We start from the raw sequence: 16,257 nt of genomic DNA, 5'->3' as shown, positions 1-16,257 counted from the left end.
GCCCAGCCCAATCCAGCGCCCAACGCACTATGACGGACACGCATCCATTTGATGGACGGCTTTCCGACGACGACGCAACGTCCCTATCGGGGAATTAGCGTGGCCGCCGCCGTCATTGATGGAGTCACGTGATGCCCCCCCCCCCCCCCCCCCACACACACACACCTCCTTCCTTCTTTCCCGCAAGCGTGCCGCTCCGGTGCCCTCCGTATTGTGGCGGCATTGTGCCAGTAGGCGTCGCCGTGACAGCCGTTGTCACGGTAGCATTGTTGGGTGGGTGGGGGGGGGGGGGGGGGGGTGATGGAGTGTGTGCGCTTGGAGTGTATTACAGTATCAATACCCTGACACTGCGACAAAAAGGACAGGCGCCGTAGCCACATATCATTCCTCCCCCTCTTCCTCACCCCTTAAATCAATCTCTCCTCCCCTCCATTGATTTCTCTCTCTCACACACACACACACACACACACACACACACAAACGTTGGGCCCCCCACACCAGATCTAGCTAAAGCTTCTTCCATCTTTCATTTCAATCCCGGCCCCCCACCCTCGCCTCCACTGTCTGCCATCTCGCCTGCCCCTCTTTCTCTCCATCACCCGCCCTCGCCCCCTCGCCCCCTCGCCCCTCGCCCCCCACCCACCCACCCACCCATCCACCCACCTCCTCCCTCATGGCTGTTTTTCTTGTTTGTGTGTGTGTGCGTGTCTCACGCTCTCTCTGCATATTAATTGGTGCATTTCTGCTGCGGCGGAGCAAACAATCAAACATCACAAGCGGTGGTGGTGGCGGCGGCGGCGGCGTCAGTGGCGACGACGACGGCAACGGCTCATGCCATTATTGTACACGCACGCACGCACGCCGTACACACGATGTGGTAGACACGTGGCCACGCCGTGGCCACGCCATGGTCTGGGAAATCTGGGCAAATGTGCCACATCCCCGAACCGAGGCCTCTGCCGGTACGACGTCACTCCAGGCAAGTGCGCCACGCGGCGCTATGCTCTACTATGCTCGTCTTCACGTATGCCCGTGTGTGTGTGTCGATGTATGTCTATGTGTGTGTGTGTGTGGCAGGGAAGCAGTCGGGACCCTCCGTTGGACTCTCGGACAGCGGGCGCTTTTGGAGCCGTGAGTGGCAGGTGTGGACTTTGCAAGGCGGTAAGCCAACTCCCGACCCGACAGGACTAGATTGCGGAAGCCACCGCCGGCTAAATAGCGCTACTATGTATGGGGATGGGTTTCCGCTTCCGGGGACTCCGGAAGGAAGGCCTCGGATACCGGCCGCTGTCGCGGAAGGCCCCGGCCAGGCCGTAGTTTCCCAGGAGGCCCCTGTCCAGCTCCACCGCGAACTGCCGGGAGCACAGAAAGTTACAGGAGACCCAGCATTGGCTCAATGGGAGCCATTGGGAGGGGGCACCCACGAGTGCCGGCTTCCCCGAGTACCCGAGTACCGGCCTCTGCGACCTGACCTCAGACGGGTGGACCGAGATGGACGGCCGAACTTTCTTTTCTCCAAAAAAGGTGAACCCCATCTTGAAAAGTGCCCAGTTCTGGACCAACCAGGGGTGAAAGGAGGACATCCATATGGGGCCACGTCATTGGACATGTGCAAAGTCAACGTACGCTCTGGCAATTCGGAATGGAGCCGCTAGAAAAGTGGGACGGCATCCTTTCATTTTTTTTTTTTTTTGGAAAGCCGGCAACCGACGGAAAAAAAGAGGCGGAATGGAGCTGTCGTGGCGTAGCGTAGCGTAGCTTCCTTGAGCTCCATCTGCGTGACAAGTGATTGGCTTTTCCTCCTTCTTGTTCTTTCGCCTCCTTTTGGTGTCAGCTGCCATATTTGGGCGGCGGGATGACGCGCTTGTAAAATGGAGCCCGTGCCGAGATCATAATTAACATTTCCAACCTACACGGAGCCCCCCACCCTGAAGAATGGAGGGGGGATCGGAAGGGAGGGGGAGGCTAGCGAGGGAGAGATGAAGAGAGAGAGAGAAAGAGAGAGCCACGGTGGGCGGGTGGGCGTTAGGGGGAGAGACCACGTATTCCGCTTGTACACAAGCCCCATTTCCATTTCCCCCCAAGTCGTAATGTATTTAATTCAAGCTCAACGTAATCATGACGTGTCGCGTCATTAATCTGCCAGCCGCCTCACGCGTAAGTACCGACACCGCCGACACCGCCGACACCACCGACTGACCGGGGGTTAAACGTGCCTTCACGTAGGTGCGCACTTGGCGCGGCTCCGTTAGCATTTTCTTTTGCTTGATGGCATTTTCATCACGCGTGGCTTTTGACCTTTAGCAATGCGCACGTCATGGGCCCAGTCCCCCGGGACCCGGGACACGGTCGCGCGCGCGCGTGTCGCCTCGGCTAACTTTCGGCAAGTTGCGCCAGCACGCGCCCGACGGACCAGAACCCGTCGATGGCGCCGTGTGTCTGAAGTGGCACGCGCGGCCAAAGTTGCGCGTGCACACATTTGCGTCAATCAGCCTTTTGTTGCGATGGCGGGCGGACCAAACGGAGCGATCGAGCGAGCGAGCGAGCGAGCGAGCGGGGAGCGCGCACTTACACGCACGCCATCATCCGATTGTTCCGGACGGAAAAAGAAGCGCGTGCGCGGAAGCTCCATTTATTTGCCGCTTGATTGGCAGATGAGAGCCGTGACGGATCTCTCTTGCCGCTCTCTCTCTCTCTCTGGCTCTGGAACATTTGGGGAACAAAATGGAGCCCGGCCCGGCCCAACCCGACCCAGCCCCGGCCGAACAGGCAGGCGCTCACATGACTGGCGCTGATTTTGTCCAAATGTTTTCAGGTCAGGTGGCTCCAAATAGGAACGCTCACGTGACCTCCGACCACCTTTTGCCGTCTCTTTTCTGTTTTTGGGTTAGGGTGGGAGGGGTTAGGGTGCAGGGGGCGTGTTTTGGAGGTGTGTTGAGGCAAGCTTTGTTCTTGACAAAGCCGTGAATGAAGTCTCTCCCCGGCTCGAGACGGCTTCCCGCTTGCCTTTGTCCCAGCCAACCGGCCGGCCGGCCGGCAGGCCGGCAGGCGCTCTGCTCAGGTGGCTCTTTTGCCCGGCGCGTGCCTCCCACCGCTAACAACAAAGTCCCGGCTAGCATTCCCTCTGGGGAAAGTGGAAGGGCCTAACCTGTGCCGACCTTGAGTGAAAAGGCCGCGGGGTCAAGGCCAGTTTCTGCCACCCGTACCAGAGACGCCAGCGGCTTCCACTTTGTCCAAGCAAGCACGTGCGTCGGACCGGCCGGTCTGTGGGTTACTTTTGGCGCTTTGACGTGTGGCAAGAAGCTAGCCTGAACTTTAGGATAGCCTCCAAATGCTTATGTAACGAGTACACGCATTGGACAAAGCAACGCGTGACTCAGCGCCAACATCTGCGCAACGGATGAAGCGGCCTTTTTGAGCGTGTCGTCATCACGCCGCAAGCGGGGAAGGTGGAGGCCGCCAAAACCGCCCGTCCCACTGACATTTTGGGTTGAGGTGCCTGGCCTGCCCTGGCCTGCCCGCCACCTCTCCTCGGCCCTTTTGAGTGGAAGCCCTGGGCGATAGTAGCAAGCATTCCCCTTCTGGACTCCAGTTAGCGCTCTCAAGGCACCCAAAGTGGGGATCCCAAAGTGGAGGAATCTCCCCAATGAGGACCTTTAGCTTGACAGCCAGGTGATCCCACCAGGTTTACCTCCCGGCCACCCTCCCTGGCCACGGCGACCCGTTGACGGGACCCGTCGTCCGCCGTGGCGGAACAAAGCGCGGCCGGGGCCATATTCTTATGAAAATGCAGGAGAGGCATTTAGCTGCCACTTAGCGACGCGGCGGCGGCGCCCGCACACGCTCGGGTTTGGCCCGATATTCTTTTGTGGAGGCGCCGTGTGTTTTCCCTCTCTTCCTTTGCTCTTGGCCATGTTGGCAGTCTCCAATCTACCAGCTGATACCAGCATTCCCTGGCACGGCGCCAAGCCACGGCACTGCGGGACCGGGGGAGCCCGGCTAGCCGGCGAGGGAGGGGGGGCAGGGGGTTCGGAGAATGAAAGAAAATGAGTGAATAATAGACAGACGGAGGGAAGGAGGGAGGGAGGGAGGGATTGAGGGAGGAGGAGGTGAGGAAGCGGGCGAGAAACCAGAAGTAGAGAAAAGAAGGAGGGGGGGTTTTGGAAGCCCATCTTTCAGATAGACAACAGCCAGCCAACAATCACCCAGGATGAACCGCTTGTGCATCGATATCCCTGTGACTCACAGCTCGGCTAAAATGTCAGCGGCTGGCGGCGGAACAATCTTGTGGCGTGCTCGCGCGCACACGCACATACATGTTGTCAGGGGGGGGGGGGGGGGGTGTTGACGCCACTCATGTACTCTAACAGCGCTTGGTCAATATCATGCGTTGGTGTACGATAGTGCGTCGCCGGAAAGGTGCACTGAACATGTCACCCGTCCACCTGTTGCCACGGACGCGCACTGTGGAAAAACCAAAGCGCCGGCTTGCTAAAGTGGCCTTGGCTCACTTCCTTCCCTTCCATTCGTTGACCTCTTCTTCCAATGTGTGCCATCCAGGGGATTGAGGGAGGAGTCGCACCCCTGCCCAGCCAAATCCTGGACAATGGCCTAACGCCGCAAACGCCCCCGGTAAGTCCTTCCTTCAACCTATTCAAGTTTGCGCTCACCTCTAAGGTCTTTTCTCTCTCTCTCTCTCTCTTTTTCCCGGCAGTCAAAGAAGAGGATGGATTCCCCGACAGAGTCGGCGTTGCCCCGTAGCCCCGAGCCGCCAGTGTGTCCCAAAAGCCCCCAATCCTCCCAGCGGCGTCCACAGGCGGAGCCTTGCCCCGCCCTCACGGCGTGGCCCTCCGCCGAGGAGGGCCGGGAAGAGGAGCGGCGGAACGGGCGGGCCCCGGCGTCCCCTTCCCCGGGCCGGGCCCTTCCGTCCCCCACCCCGGCCGTGGCCCTCTTCCCGGCCGGTCCCGGCTCGGACCCCTCGGCGACGCCCCCGGCGCCCCCGCCGGGCATAGGGGCGCTGGAGTTGGCCCTGTCTTCGGGAGCCGGCGGAAGTTGCGGCGACGAGCTGGACCTGCAGCTCTTCCAGAGGGACGCTTCGGGCAGGGCGGCGGCGGGAGCGGGAGGGCCGGCGTCGGGACCCCCCTCCCTCCGCTTCTCCTGCCACGTCTGCGGGAAGAGGTTCCGATTCCAAAGCATCCTGTCCCTGCACGCCCGAGCGCACAGTCTGGACCGACAGCGAGCGCTCTCGTCCCGTTGCCGGACGTCGGTGGCCTCGGCGCCTCTCCGGCAGAACCTCGGGACGGAGCAGAGCCTGGGAATCCGACAGAACGGGAAGGAGCAGACGGAGAGAAAGCACTCGGCCGGCGGAAGCCCGGAGGAGGAAGGTGCGGAACCGCAGAAGAGGCGCACCGGATCCGGCCCGGCGCCCGGCCCGGAGCCCGGCCCGGAGCCCGGCCCGGAGCCGGCCCCCCGGACGGCCCCCCGGACGGTCCCCTGGACGGCCTCGGCCGCTCCCGCGCCGGCCGCCTTCCGTTGCCACGCCTGCAAGGGCAAATTCCGCACGGCTTCCGAGTTGGAGCGCCACGTGCGGATCCTCCACAATCCCTACAAATGCACGCTCTGCCCTTATTCGGCCAGCCAGGAAGGTTGGCTGGCCTCTCACCTGCGGGAGTGCCACCCCTCGCCGCAGGGTCCCGCCTCGCCTCCGGCCTCGGCCGACCGGACCTCCCCCGCCCCCAAGGCGCCGGCGGGATCGCCCTCGCTGCCGGCGTTCCGCTGCGACACGTGCGGACAGCGCTTCACCCAGTCCTGGTTCCTTAAGGGCCACATGCGTAAGCACAAGAACTCCTTGGACCACAAGTGCCAGGTGTGCGGGCGTGGCTTCAAAGAGCCCTGGTTCCTGAAGAACCACATGAAAGTGCACCTCAACAAGCTGGGCCTCAAAGCCGGCCTGGGGGGCCCCGAGGCCGAGTCCCGGGCCAAGGGCCCGGCGGGGGGGCACCTGTCCCTGAACGCCCTCTACTCCGGCCTCCTCCTGGCTCAGCGGGACTCCGGCGGAGCGGGGCAGAAGAGAGCGGAGACAGACCACCCCGGCCGGACGCGCACCTCCTCCGGCCCCCCGGCCATCCTGGGCTACCTCAGCCTCCCCGGCGACGCCGGCGGGGCCAGCTGCACGGAGAGACTCCAAGCCGTGGCCCAAGTGGCCGAGAGGGGAAACGCCGGGGGCTCGGCGGGCGCCGAGGGGGAGGAGGCCGCCGGGGGGAGGTCGGAGCGGAGGTGCCCCGTCGAAGGAGGGGAGCGGGCCCCTTGGTGGCAGCTGGTGGCGCGGAGCCTGGCGGCGGCTCAGCGGGCTCAGCAGGAGCAGCAGGAGCGCCACCGGCGGCACCGGCAGCTACAGAGGGAGCGAGACGGGGCTCGGCACGCCGCTCCGGCCGGGGCGCCGGCCACGGAGGACCACCCGGTCGGGGCCTACGCCGGCGAGCCGGTGGATCCCGCCGGAGCCACGGGTCCCGGCCGGGGCTCGTGGGAGTGCCCCGACTGTGGGAAGCTCTTTCACAGCCTCCAGCAGGTGCTGCTTCACGCTCGGGTACACGCTCACGAGTCCCAAAAAGAAGGTCCGGCGGGGGAGGCGGGTGGCGACTGGGGCCAAGCGGGAGGCCGACCGGAGGCCGGGCGGGAATCCAAAGCGCCCGGCTTTCCCCTGCTCCTGTCGGACTTCCACCAAGGTCAGTTTGCTCCTCCGCCTTGCCCTTTGCTCTTCTTTGCGCAGCGTCCCCCTCCTCACGTTTGTTGACGGCCCTTTACAGGAGAGAACGGGAGCACGGGGGCTCCGTCGGCGCCGTCGGCGCCGTCGGCCACGGCCGGCCTCCCCGGCCCCCGAGAGCGCGTCCGGGGGCGGGGCATCAAGGACTGTCCTTACTGCGGTAAAGCCTTCCGCTCCTCCCATCACCTGAAAGTGCACTTGAGAGTCCACACAGGTAAGATCCGGCCCTAAACACGGGAGTGGCCTGTCGGCCGCCAGTCTGATGCGAGTGTTCCCGTCAAGGCGAGAGACCCTACAAGTGCCCTCACTGCGACTACGCCGGCACCCAGTCGGGCTCCCTCAAGTACCACCTTCAGCGGCACCACAGGGAACAACGTAACATGGCGGGCTCCCCCGCGTCCTCCGCGGGCGGACTGGCCCCCGCCTCGGACGGCCCCGCCCCCGTCAAGCAGCGCCGGCCGCAGAGCCATCCCAGAGCCGGCGGTCAAGACGATTGCGGCCCGGGCCGGCGACCCTGGCTCCTGGGGCTTCCGCAGCGGCAGGACGCCTCGGCCTCAATGGCTTCTTTCAACCACGAGCCGGAGACGCATTACCGCTACGTGTCGGGGGCCGTGGGGGCCCCGTACCCCGCCGGGGCGGAAGGAGTGTGGACTAGGGAGTCTCCTCCACCAAAAGTCCTCAAAGTTTCCCGCCGCAAGCCCCTGACCACCAACCGCATGGTGGTGTGCGGGGACGAGTCGTCAGCCGCCCCCGGTCCCACGGGCGCCTTCGAGCCGCTCGACCTGTCCCGCCGTCCGGCCACATTCCCGGGAGAGGCGGGAGGAGAGGGGGCGGACGCGAGCAAGTGTTGGGACTGTCCGTTTGGGACGTCCTCGCCGGAGCCCATGACCGTGCACCTCCGGGTCAACCACGCCGCTAAAACTCGCCGCAAAAGGAGCTCTTTGGGGGCCGGGGAGAAGCACCGGCAGCTCTCCCAAGGCCCCGCCTCCTTCCGCCGCCAGCATTTCCTGGGGATTTGGGGCCACGCCGACGACTCTCGGGCCGGGGTCCGGGAGGGCTCCCTGAACCACACCTGGACCCCCAATGGAGTCCTTTGCTCCGCCGACACGTCCTCTGAGCACGCTTCCAGCGATGGCCCGGCCCTCCAAAGCCAATCGGGCGATGAAGGACAAGAGGAAGAGGAGGAGGAGGAGGAGGACGAGGAGGAGGAGGGGGAGCAGGAGGGGGAAGACGAAGAGGAGGAGGAGGAGGAGCAGGAGGAAGAGGGGGAAAGCGGCAGCGACCCAGAGGGCCCGCACCAGACCGCCGTCCCCTTGGAATAAATCAAGGATGGCCAGTTGCACATTGAAGACTTTTCAAGCTCCTTTTTGTTTGTCCAAAACTCATTTGTGTTCTGACTTCAACAAGCATTCCAGCAAAAGTGCTCCGCGTGGACTACGGCCGGTGGTTTTCTGTGATTGTGGTGCTAGTTTTGTCTTTTGGGGCCGGAGCTGTAACCACTGGGGGCGCTGTGGACAAAATAGGAATGCGCCAAGTTAGCCACCAGGCTAGAAACGACGAGCTAAAACATCCCAGTAGAAAGTGTAGCGTTTACCAGAAGAATGGGGTGGGGGGTGGGGGGATTTTGGGTTGTTACGGGAAAAAAAATCCTTTTTCATGGTGTTTGTTTGGTGGGAAAATGATTTTGATGTTTGTTGAGCTGAATGCCCTTACGTAGGCAGGCAGGCAGCACTGTGGAAGCCCTTCTTTTTGGGGCCGACCAAATCTTCTTTTACTCGTCGACCGGGGATCGGCTCCCGGTCTGCGCTGACCGAGAGCGCTTCGATGGGAATGTACGGCCGTTGGGGGGGGAGGGGCCCATCTTGGACTGGACGCCGCCGATGGGCGTCGATTCCACCGTGCCTTCTGATTCAAGCACTTGTTGGTCCTTTGTTTTTGTGTTCAACCTCCTGTCTGCCCTTTCTGCCAAAGCAGAGCCCCGAGATGGGGGACCCGGGTTAATCGTGCCCCTTGGGCTAGATGACTGGACACCAGCTCAAAAACGGGACTTGAGTGGCGGTCCAGTGTTAGTTCCGCACTGCGCTAGACCTAAAAAAGGGTTGAAAACCCCCCAAAAACAGATTGAATCTGACCAAAATGCGTCCGACGAGACGTTAAAGATAGACGGAGCCCAATCACCTCCCGTTCCCCGTGGCCCTTGTCGCCCCTCCGTCCATTTTGTTGTTGTTTTTGCTGTCAAGGCCTCGACGGGACTTGCGTGTATGTGTTTGAAGCCTGTTCCAAACATGCTCTTTCTTGTGCTTGAAAAGACAATTCTTGTTGAATGTTGTACAGCTAGCTATCCTAGAGGTGTCCCTCTTTTCTTTTTCTTAGTCTTTTTTTTCAAACAAAGAGAGAAAGTGAGAGCGCAAAGCCCAGCCAGCCACCGCCCTCCTGGACTCAAAAGTCGGGCGTAGAAAGGAGTGGCTTTGGATGCGCCCGTCACCCCATTGGCCTGGGAAAAACGCCCAAAGCAATCATGGCGCGGCGTCGGAATTGCTCTCTCACGTGGTCCGCCGCCATTGCAGTGGGGACCGAGCGAGTCATCTAACATACTTTAGTGGGGACTAATATGATCAACAACAACAACAGCTGCAAAAAAAATACAATAAACAATTAGATGACGTGATGGATTGTGTGGTTGTTTTTTTATCCCAAGACAGGAAATGTTCCCCATTCTAGGGAAACATTTCAATGTCCAAATGTCAATGAGTGGCAACTAGTGAGATTGCCAATTGGCTTTGAAAAAAGTCAAAAGTTCGCTCGCCTTGACGTGATTCATTATTTTTGGATCAACAGTGCCCTCCTGTGGAACTATTCTGTACACGAGCTCCCGTCTGGTTCCCCCGGTGGCGCATGCGCACAGGAGCTCGCTGAGTCGACGTTGTTTTGAAACTGCATGCACAGTGAAAGAAACGTCCCACAGGAAATATTCCGTCCGCCTCTCGGCTTCCAATTGATTGGATAACAAAGGAAGAAGAATCGTGGGATTTAGACTTGGATCTGGTTGGAAGCGATCGACCCTCATCATTCTTTGCTGCGGGTACGACTGCATTTGACGCGAGCTTCAGAGGCTTAGCATCTGGTCGTCGCTACGTAGTCAACTTCTTTTGGCAGAAAGCTCCATTCTGGCGGCTGGCTTTCAGCCGAGTTGATGGCGGAGCGGGCGGAGAGAGCGGAGAGGGCGGAGAGGGCGGAGCGGGAGGAGCGGCGCTTCGCCGAAGTGTCCCGGGAATCGGTCAAGCTGATGGCCGAGAGCGCCGGGGCCGAACTGGCCGACGACGTGGCCGCTCTCCTGGCAGAAGACGTCTGCTACCGGCTCAGGGAGGCCGCCCAGGTGAGGAGGAAGGCCCCCGCCCGGGGAGTGGAGAGAAAGATGGTGATCTTCATGTTTTGCCACAATTCAACAACAGAGTAGCTCTCACTTCATGCGACACGCCAAAAGGAGGAAGCTGACCGTGGAAGACTTCAACCGAGCTCTGCGCTGGAGCAACGTGGAGGTAGAAAAGATGGGAGGAATGGCGTGTGTCTGAAACGCCATCCCACCCAGCCGTAAAGCCTCCGCCGCCCAACTTGTCCAGGCCGTCTGCGGCTACGGGGCCCAAGACGCGCTGCCCTACCGGGCGGCCAAAGAAGGCGAGCTTTTCTTCAACGAGGACCGCGACGTCAACCTGGTGGAGTTGGCCCTGGCCACCAACATCCCCAAAGGCTGCGCCGAGACCATGGTCCGAGGTGGGCCCCAGAGACGCCACGGGAAAAGCTCAGAGGCTCCGTGGGGCCTCACAGTCACCTGCTCTGCCTCTCTCCTTTCAGTCTACGTGTCGTACCTGGACGGCAGAGGGAACGTGGAGCCCCAAGGAACGGGTAAGAGCGCGTCCAAAGCGGGCCGTGACCCGTCTCGTCTTCGGGCCGTGACCCGTCTCGTCCGCTTGCCGTCCGCAAGTCCCCTCGGCGGTCCAGAGCCTTTCGGAAGACCTCTTGAAGTATTACCAGCAAATGACCAGGGCCATCCTGGGAGAGGACGCCCAGCTCATGAGGGTGCGTCCGGCGCCGCCTCCGCCGGCCCAATGCCGGTCGGGATGTGGGTGTGGCTCCATCCGTCTGAGCTCTGGGTTTCTGGCAGGTGGCTCTGCTGGACCTGCAGTCCAACTCCAAGATAGCGGCCTTACTCCCCTACTTTGTTTACGTCATCAGCGGGGTAGGTGGCGCCTCCGGCCGGCAGACTTCTCTGGCGGGTGAAGTGGGTCACGTGGGTCACCACGGGTCTATGACGCCACCACCGCCGGCATCTGTCCAGGTCAAGTCGGTGAGTCACGACCTGGAGCAGCTCAACAGGCTCCTGCACATGGTGAAGAGTTTGGTCCAGAACCCCTACCTGTACCTGGGCTCGTACGTGCGCAGCTTGGTCTCCAGCGTCATGTACTGCGTCCTGGAGCCCCTGGCGGCCTCCATCAACCCGCTCAATGACCACTGGAGTCTGAGGGACTACGCCGCCCTGCTGCTCAGCCACATCTTCTGGTAAACCTGGGCCACTCCGAAGGGGGGGGGGGGGCTACTCCGGTCCCGGCCGGCCGGGTCTCAACTGCCGTCCCCGCTCGCAGGACTCACGGCGATCTGGTGAGCGGGCTCTATCACCAGATCCTCCTGTCCCTTCAGAAGGTTCTGTCGGATCCCGTCAGACCGCTGTGCTCCCACTACGGCGCCGTGGTGGGCCTCCACGCCCTGGGATGGAAGGTACCCGACGGCCGGGAGAGAGTTTTCGATAGAGCGCCTCTACAGAGCGCCTCTACAGAGCGCTGCACTTTGCCTTCAGGCCGTGGAGAGAGTTCTGTTCCCGCACCTCCCCGCCTACTGGGCCAACCTGCAGGCCGTGCTGGACGACTATTCCGTGTCCAACGCCCAGGTCAAGGCGGACGGACACAAGGTCTACGGCGCCATCTTGGTCAGTCCCCGAATATCATCCGGCCAAAAGCGCCCCGGCTGGAGGCCTCTTTCCGTGTCGCGGTGCGTGCAGGTGGCGGTGGAGCGCTTACTGAAGATGAAGGTCCTGGCGGCGGACGGTGACCCCGCCGCCATCGCCACCGCCTCCAGGTACGGGGCCAGCTCCCCCGGTCTCAGCCCGCCGCCGGAACCGCTGTCGGAGGCGGCCCTGGGCATCGCCAGCCACCTTCAGACGGGCGGCGCCGGATGCCCGTGGGAGGACTGGACCCCCGTCCCGCTCCCCGCCATGTATTGCGAGCTCTACTCCTTCTTCGGAGACAGCCTGGCGGTGCGCTTCAGCACGGGGCACGGGGCCGGCGGGCGTCCGCCGCGTGGCGGCCACGCCCGGAGAGAGCCCCCCGGGGGCGGGGGACCCGCCTCCCATCACGAGGCGGCCCGCAAGATGCCCCAGCTGACGGCCAACCTGAACATCAGTCCCAGACGGGACGGCAGTCCCCGGACCGAGCCGCCCCCGCCGGGCCTGGCTGCCAGCGCGAGGTAGGCAGGCCCGTCGTTTCTCCCGCCTGGCGTACCGGAGAAGACGAGACTGATCGGCGAGCTCCCCGGTAGGGGGGCGCCTCGCTCCTCGTCTTCCTCCGTCCAGCGTCCTCGGCCTTGGGCGTCGCGGTCGGGCCAGCGGCAGGCGGCTCCGCCCCGAGAGGTTTTCCCCAAGGCCCGCTTCAGCGCTCCTCAGGCGGGACCTCCGGTCTTCTCCTTCCTCATCGGCGGCAGGCAGATGGGTCGCAGTTGCCGGGGTCGGCGGCCTTTTCAGACGGCCTTCGCCCCGACGCCGGCCCTCCCGGCGGTCCCGCCGCGAGCGTACGCCCACAAGCTGCCCGTCATCGGCCGGGTGGGCAAAGCGGTTGGGCGTTGGGCTCGCTCCCACTATTCGCTTCACCTTCCGCTGTAGGGGGGGGGGGGGGGGGGGGTTAGGGCAGACTTTTCAAATTGTTCCACAAAACATCATTTGTCTTCTTTTTGAAGACAATCTTTAATGGCATTGCCGCCACATATTGCTTTCTTTTTCCAAATGGCATACTGTTCAACAGTGTTATAGTTTACACATTGTAATAAAAAAAACACATTGAAACGATGTTTGAGTGTTATTTTAACGCGCACACCTCTTCCCCAAAGGCCACAAGTATACTATATTAATATGTACGTACCAGCAGACAGCATACGTATACCTGGACTCCTCTCACAAATTGTCCCATGTGTGCCTGAATGGAAATGCGGTGTTTTACTGTCATCCGGTGGCAGTTTTAGGCATCAAACTCGGCAATTTATTTTCCAACAAACTCCCCGTTACCAGTGATTTATGATCATCTCGACTTGGAGTTTAATTTCTATATCAAACATGTACTTAACATTATCTAACTTCAAAATTTATTTACCTTTATTTTCATTTTAACCATCAGTCAATGTTTTCACTTAAACCCCTCATCTGATGGTTAAACTTGCACTTTACTTTAGCAAAACATGATTTATTTTCTTGATTCAATACATTTAAATGGCAGCATGCAACAAATGAGCAATAGACCTAGCATTAGTTTCGTTTACATTTATTTTTCACAAATGCAGAAAGAAAAAAAAAAATCCATTGGCCGAAGTCGAGGATCAAGTAGAAGACGGAGCCATTCACATCCAATCTTCTCCAGTATGAGTACTTGAAAACTGTTAACAATAATATATCAAGTATTAGAACAGACATTATAGATTAGTCACTATGATACATTTCCAAAATGATATAAAACATGGTTAGACATCCACATAATATTAAATGAAACACAAAATATGACATCAAGGAAAGTGGTGGTGATAGAAAAGCCCAGTGAAAGTTGTGCCCTTGATATCCAGAAGGAAATATAATAAAAAAAACATACAACCTGTCTTGGTCCACAAGCTGAAACAAAGTATGACAACAATCTGGCATTTTTGACTATATTCTATTAACTTGGCCATTTTTGGACCAAAATACACGACTGGGTGAGCTGGCCAGCCCTCAGCCCAGTTAATCCGATTTGAACAGTTAAATTTGTTCATTTTTTGAAATAGGTTTAAATGATTCACTTTAACCATCAGTTAATCAGCAATAAAAATAAAATAAAAAACATTCTACTTAGCTTGTTAAAGTTGAATCCGGGTCGATGATAACTTGTTTGCCAGTCGTGGTCCTGAGGGCAGCAGACCGCTTTTACCTAGGGAAACGAATAAAAACAAAAAGGTGCGAATGGATCATCTCAATTTCAAAACATTTCTTTTGACACCAATAATGCAAATTACTTCCTACTTTAAAGTCAATTTTGCCTACTATAAGCAACTGGTTGAGCTGGCTAGCCCTCACCCAGTTGCAGCGTGTTTTTGAAGTCATTTCCAATTTGGGAAATGACATTTCTTTTTTGACAGCAGATAATAAATTTAAATTATTCAATTAATATGGATTTAATCTATGTTCACCAAGTGTTTCAGCATAATGGCAGTATTCTACTTAACTTATTCCAAGAAAATCCAAATAAGCGTCCTCAGTGTCATCTGCAGCAATCAGGTCAGTCTCACATCTAAAAACATAAAAAATGAGGAGCTTTAGTTCCATGTTTGAACAAGTTCATTGGTCGCAAATGATTCCATTTTACTTTCTCCAAAAGGTTTCCACGTCGACGTCCTCAGTGTCAATGGCACTAATCCGGGCTGGCTGGTCCAGATCTGGAAATAAATGCTCTAAAAAGCAGTTATCAAAATAACATCTTGCTCTAAATTATTAAGAGCAACTTGACTTGAATAAATACAAATTCAATAAACATAGCTATACATCATTACTTTCTATCAAACAAACCTTTGGCAGCACCCAATATACAAGCAGTAGATCTGGCCAGAGATCGAAAATCATCTTTACTTGGAGATCAAGTGCCGTCAAAATCATTAAGTCAATTGATTTTTAAGATTAAGCCATTGACACTTACCAGTTGGGGGTGGAAAAACATGGTAAACTAAAGTGAAACATGGTTAAACATCCACATAATATTTTATGATTTAAAACATCATCACCACCACCACCATTGACAGCACTCAAAATCCAAGCTATAGATCTAGCCAGGGATTTATGATCATCTGGACTTGGAGATCAATTTCTGTCAAATCATATCAAACATGCACATGTAACATTATAATAACGAATAATTAAAAGGAAAAAAACTTATCCATTGGCAGAAGTCAAGGAGCAGACAGAAGACTGGGCCAGACACGTCCAATCATCTCCACTTGGAGGATCTAAAAAATACCCCAAAAATAAAGAAATTAGTCTCAAAACAAATATCATCAAACAAAATTCCATTTCATTAATATCAGTTGACGATCAGGATCCGTCTAAAGAAAGGAACTAAAACATGGTTAGACATCCACATATTAAAAGAAAAACAAAATATGACTTTAAGAAAAGTGGTGGTGATAGAAAAGCCCAGTGAAAGTAGTGCCCTTGAAATTCAGAAGGAAATATAATCAGAACCATACAACCTGTCTTGGTCCACAAGCTGAAACAAAGTATGACAACAATCTCGCATTTTTGGGCTATTTTCTATTAACTTGGCCATTTTTAGACCAAAATACACGACTGGGCGAGCTGGCCAGCCCTCAACCCAGTTAAGCCGATTTGAACAGAAATATTTGTTCATTTTTAGAAATATGCCTTGTGGCTTTAGAGTTTTGGAAGACAATTTGGAGTTGTCTTCAATACAAATTCACGAAAGATAATTGTTTGCCATGTTTAAATGACACTTAAACAATCAGCAATAAGAAACAATTCTACTTAGCTTGTTAAAGTTGAATCTGGATGGATGCAAGTGAAAGAGAACGACTGTGCAATTGCTTCCTGCTTAAGTAGTGTTTCGGGAAGTGATGTCATTGCGCGGGGGGAAAAAAAGTTTAAAAAGTAATTTGAACGTGTCCTTCAAACTGAAAAGTGAACCAAGAGTCACTTACTCAATTTATGTGACCAACGAGTAGTCGAATGAGAGAAATCACAGAGTGTATATCTCCCGGTTTCAGTCACTCACATTCGGCAGACTGTCAAAGAATAGGCTAAATATGACTTCCAAAGTAGCATTAGACAAAGCGTTGGTGGTCGAAGGGTTAAGGACACTGGTTGCGAGAGCTTGAGACCCGGGTTCGATCCTCACTCTTGTCCGCTCTTTGCTACTGGCGTTTAATACGACATTTCAGCAGAGAGTGGTAATCGAACCTGGCGGCCCGTTTCACATAAATGACTGCCGCATTCGAAACTTCTTCTTTCAATAAAAAGTGCTTAGCAAACAACCGTTGGGATCACGGTGCTCTCGGGCGGACTGGACTGTGTAACAACGGCCCCGTTTCACATTAACGACTTCCGCAACAGTTCTCTAGAAATGTAGTTGCAAAAGACAAATTATTTACTCCGGCTGCACTTACATTGACTTCCGCGTTTGCGTCTTCTTCTTTGCAAA

The 16,257-nt window shown here is 57.0% G+C and overlaps 2 protein-coding genes and 1 long non-coding RNA gene across 8 annotated transcripts; 2 read left to right on the top strand and 1 right to left on the bottom strand.

Moving 5' to 3' along the window:
• The first annotated feature begins 728 nt into the window (after positions 1–728).
• On the top strand, positions 729–8,354 carry znf219 (zinc finger protein 219). Of its 3 annotated transcripts, none has more exons than XM_077742559.1 (6): positions 729–979; positions 1,078–1,161; positions 4,561–4,632; positions 4,715–6,725; positions 6,807–6,977; positions 7,046–8,354. In XM_077742559.1, the coding sequence occupies exons 1-6, from the start codon at positions 908–910 to the stop codon at positions 8,083–8,085; spliced, it is 3,450 nt and encodes a 1,149-aa protein (XP_077598685.1). In that variant the 5' UTR covers positions 729–907; the 3' UTR covers positions 8,086–8,354. The 3 variants fall into 3 exon arrangements, with proteins under 3 accessions (XP_077598685.1, XP_077598683.1, XP_077598684.1); XM_077742557.1 differs by having other exon boundaries at positions 852–979; positions 1,078–1,131; XM_077742558.1 differs by lacking the exons at positions 729–979; positions 1,078–1,161 and adding an exon at positions 2,037–2,157.
• Positions 8,355–9,666: 1,312 nt separating this feature from the next.
• taf6l (TAF6-like RNA polymerase II, p300/CBP-associated factor (PCAF)-associated factor) lies at positions 9,667–12,692 on the top strand. 3 transcript variants are annotated; one of them, XM_077742642.1, is made up of 12 exons: positions 9,667–9,845; positions 9,949–10,139; positions 10,216–10,302; positions 10,384–10,534; positions 10,616–10,666; positions 10,746–10,840; positions 10,926–11,000; positions 11,100–11,320; positions 11,404–11,536; positions 11,616–11,744; positions 11,817–12,280; positions 12,353–12,692. In XM_077742642.1, the coding sequence occupies exons 2-12, from the start codon at positions 9,957–9,959 to the stop codon at positions 12,690–12,692; spliced, it is 1,929 nt and encodes a 642-aa protein (XP_077598768.1). In that variant the 5' UTR covers positions 9,667–9,845; positions 9,949–9,956. The 3 variants fall into 3 exon arrangements, with proteins under 3 accessions (XP_077598768.1, XP_077598765.1, XP_077598767.1); XM_077742639.1 differs by having other exon boundaries at positions 9,920–10,139; XM_077742641.1 differs by having other exon boundaries at positions 9,667–10,139.
• A 1,308-nt stretch (positions 12,693–14,000) lies between these two features.
• LOC144213877 (uncharacterized) lies at positions 14,001–16,207 on the bottom strand. Of its 2 annotated transcripts, none has more exons than XR_013330149.1 (3): positions 15,758–16,207; positions 14,416–15,650; positions 14,001–14,340 (listed from the first exon to the last, which is right to left on the bottom strand). It is a non-coding gene; the product is annotated as an uncharacterized LOC144213877 (long non-coding RNA). The 2 variants fall into 2 exon arrangements; XR_013330150.1 differs by having other exon boundaries at positions 14,416–15,647.
• Between the last annotated feature and the right edge of the window lie 50 nt (positions 16,208–16,257).

This window comes from Stigmatopora nigra, chromosome 20 (genome assembly GCF_051989575.1).
Source record: "Stigmatopora nigra isolate UIUO_SnigA chromosome 20, RoL_Snig_1.1, whole genome shotgun sequence".
In the NCBI taxonomy this organism is placed as follows: domain Eukaryota; kingdom Metazoa; phylum Chordata; class Actinopteri; order Syngnathiformes; family Syngnathidae; genus Stigmatopora; species Stigmatopora nigra.
This window is presented reverse-complemented; position numbering and strand designations above follow the sequence as displayed.

Bases quoted from the DNA above. Each gene is read 5' to 3' on its own strand.
- znf219 (XM_077742559.1), top strand. From the start codon at position 908: ATGGTCTGGGAAATCTGGGCAAATGTGCCACATCCCCGAACCGAGGCC. The intron at 980-1,077 runs GCAAGTGCGCCA...TGTGTGTGGCAG, and splicing joins CCGGTACGACGTCACTCCAG to GGAAGCAGTCGGGACCCTCC. The intron at 4,633-4,714 runs GTAAGTCCTTCC...TTTTCCCGGCAG, and splicing joins TAACGCCGCAAACGCCCCCG to TCAAAGAAGAGGATGGATTC.
- taf6l (XM_077742642.1), top strand. From the start codon at position 9,957: ATGGCGGAGCGGGCGGAGAGAGCGGAGAGGGCGGAGAGGGCGGAGCGG. The intron at 10,841-10,925 runs GTGCGTCCGGCG...GGTTTCTGGCAG, and splicing joins AGGACGCCCAGCTCATGAGG to GTGGCTCTGCTGGACCTGCA. The intron at 11,537-11,615 runs GTACCCGACGGC...CTTTGCCTTCAG, and splicing joins TCCACGCCCTGGGATGGAAG to GCCGTGGAGAGAGTTCTGTT.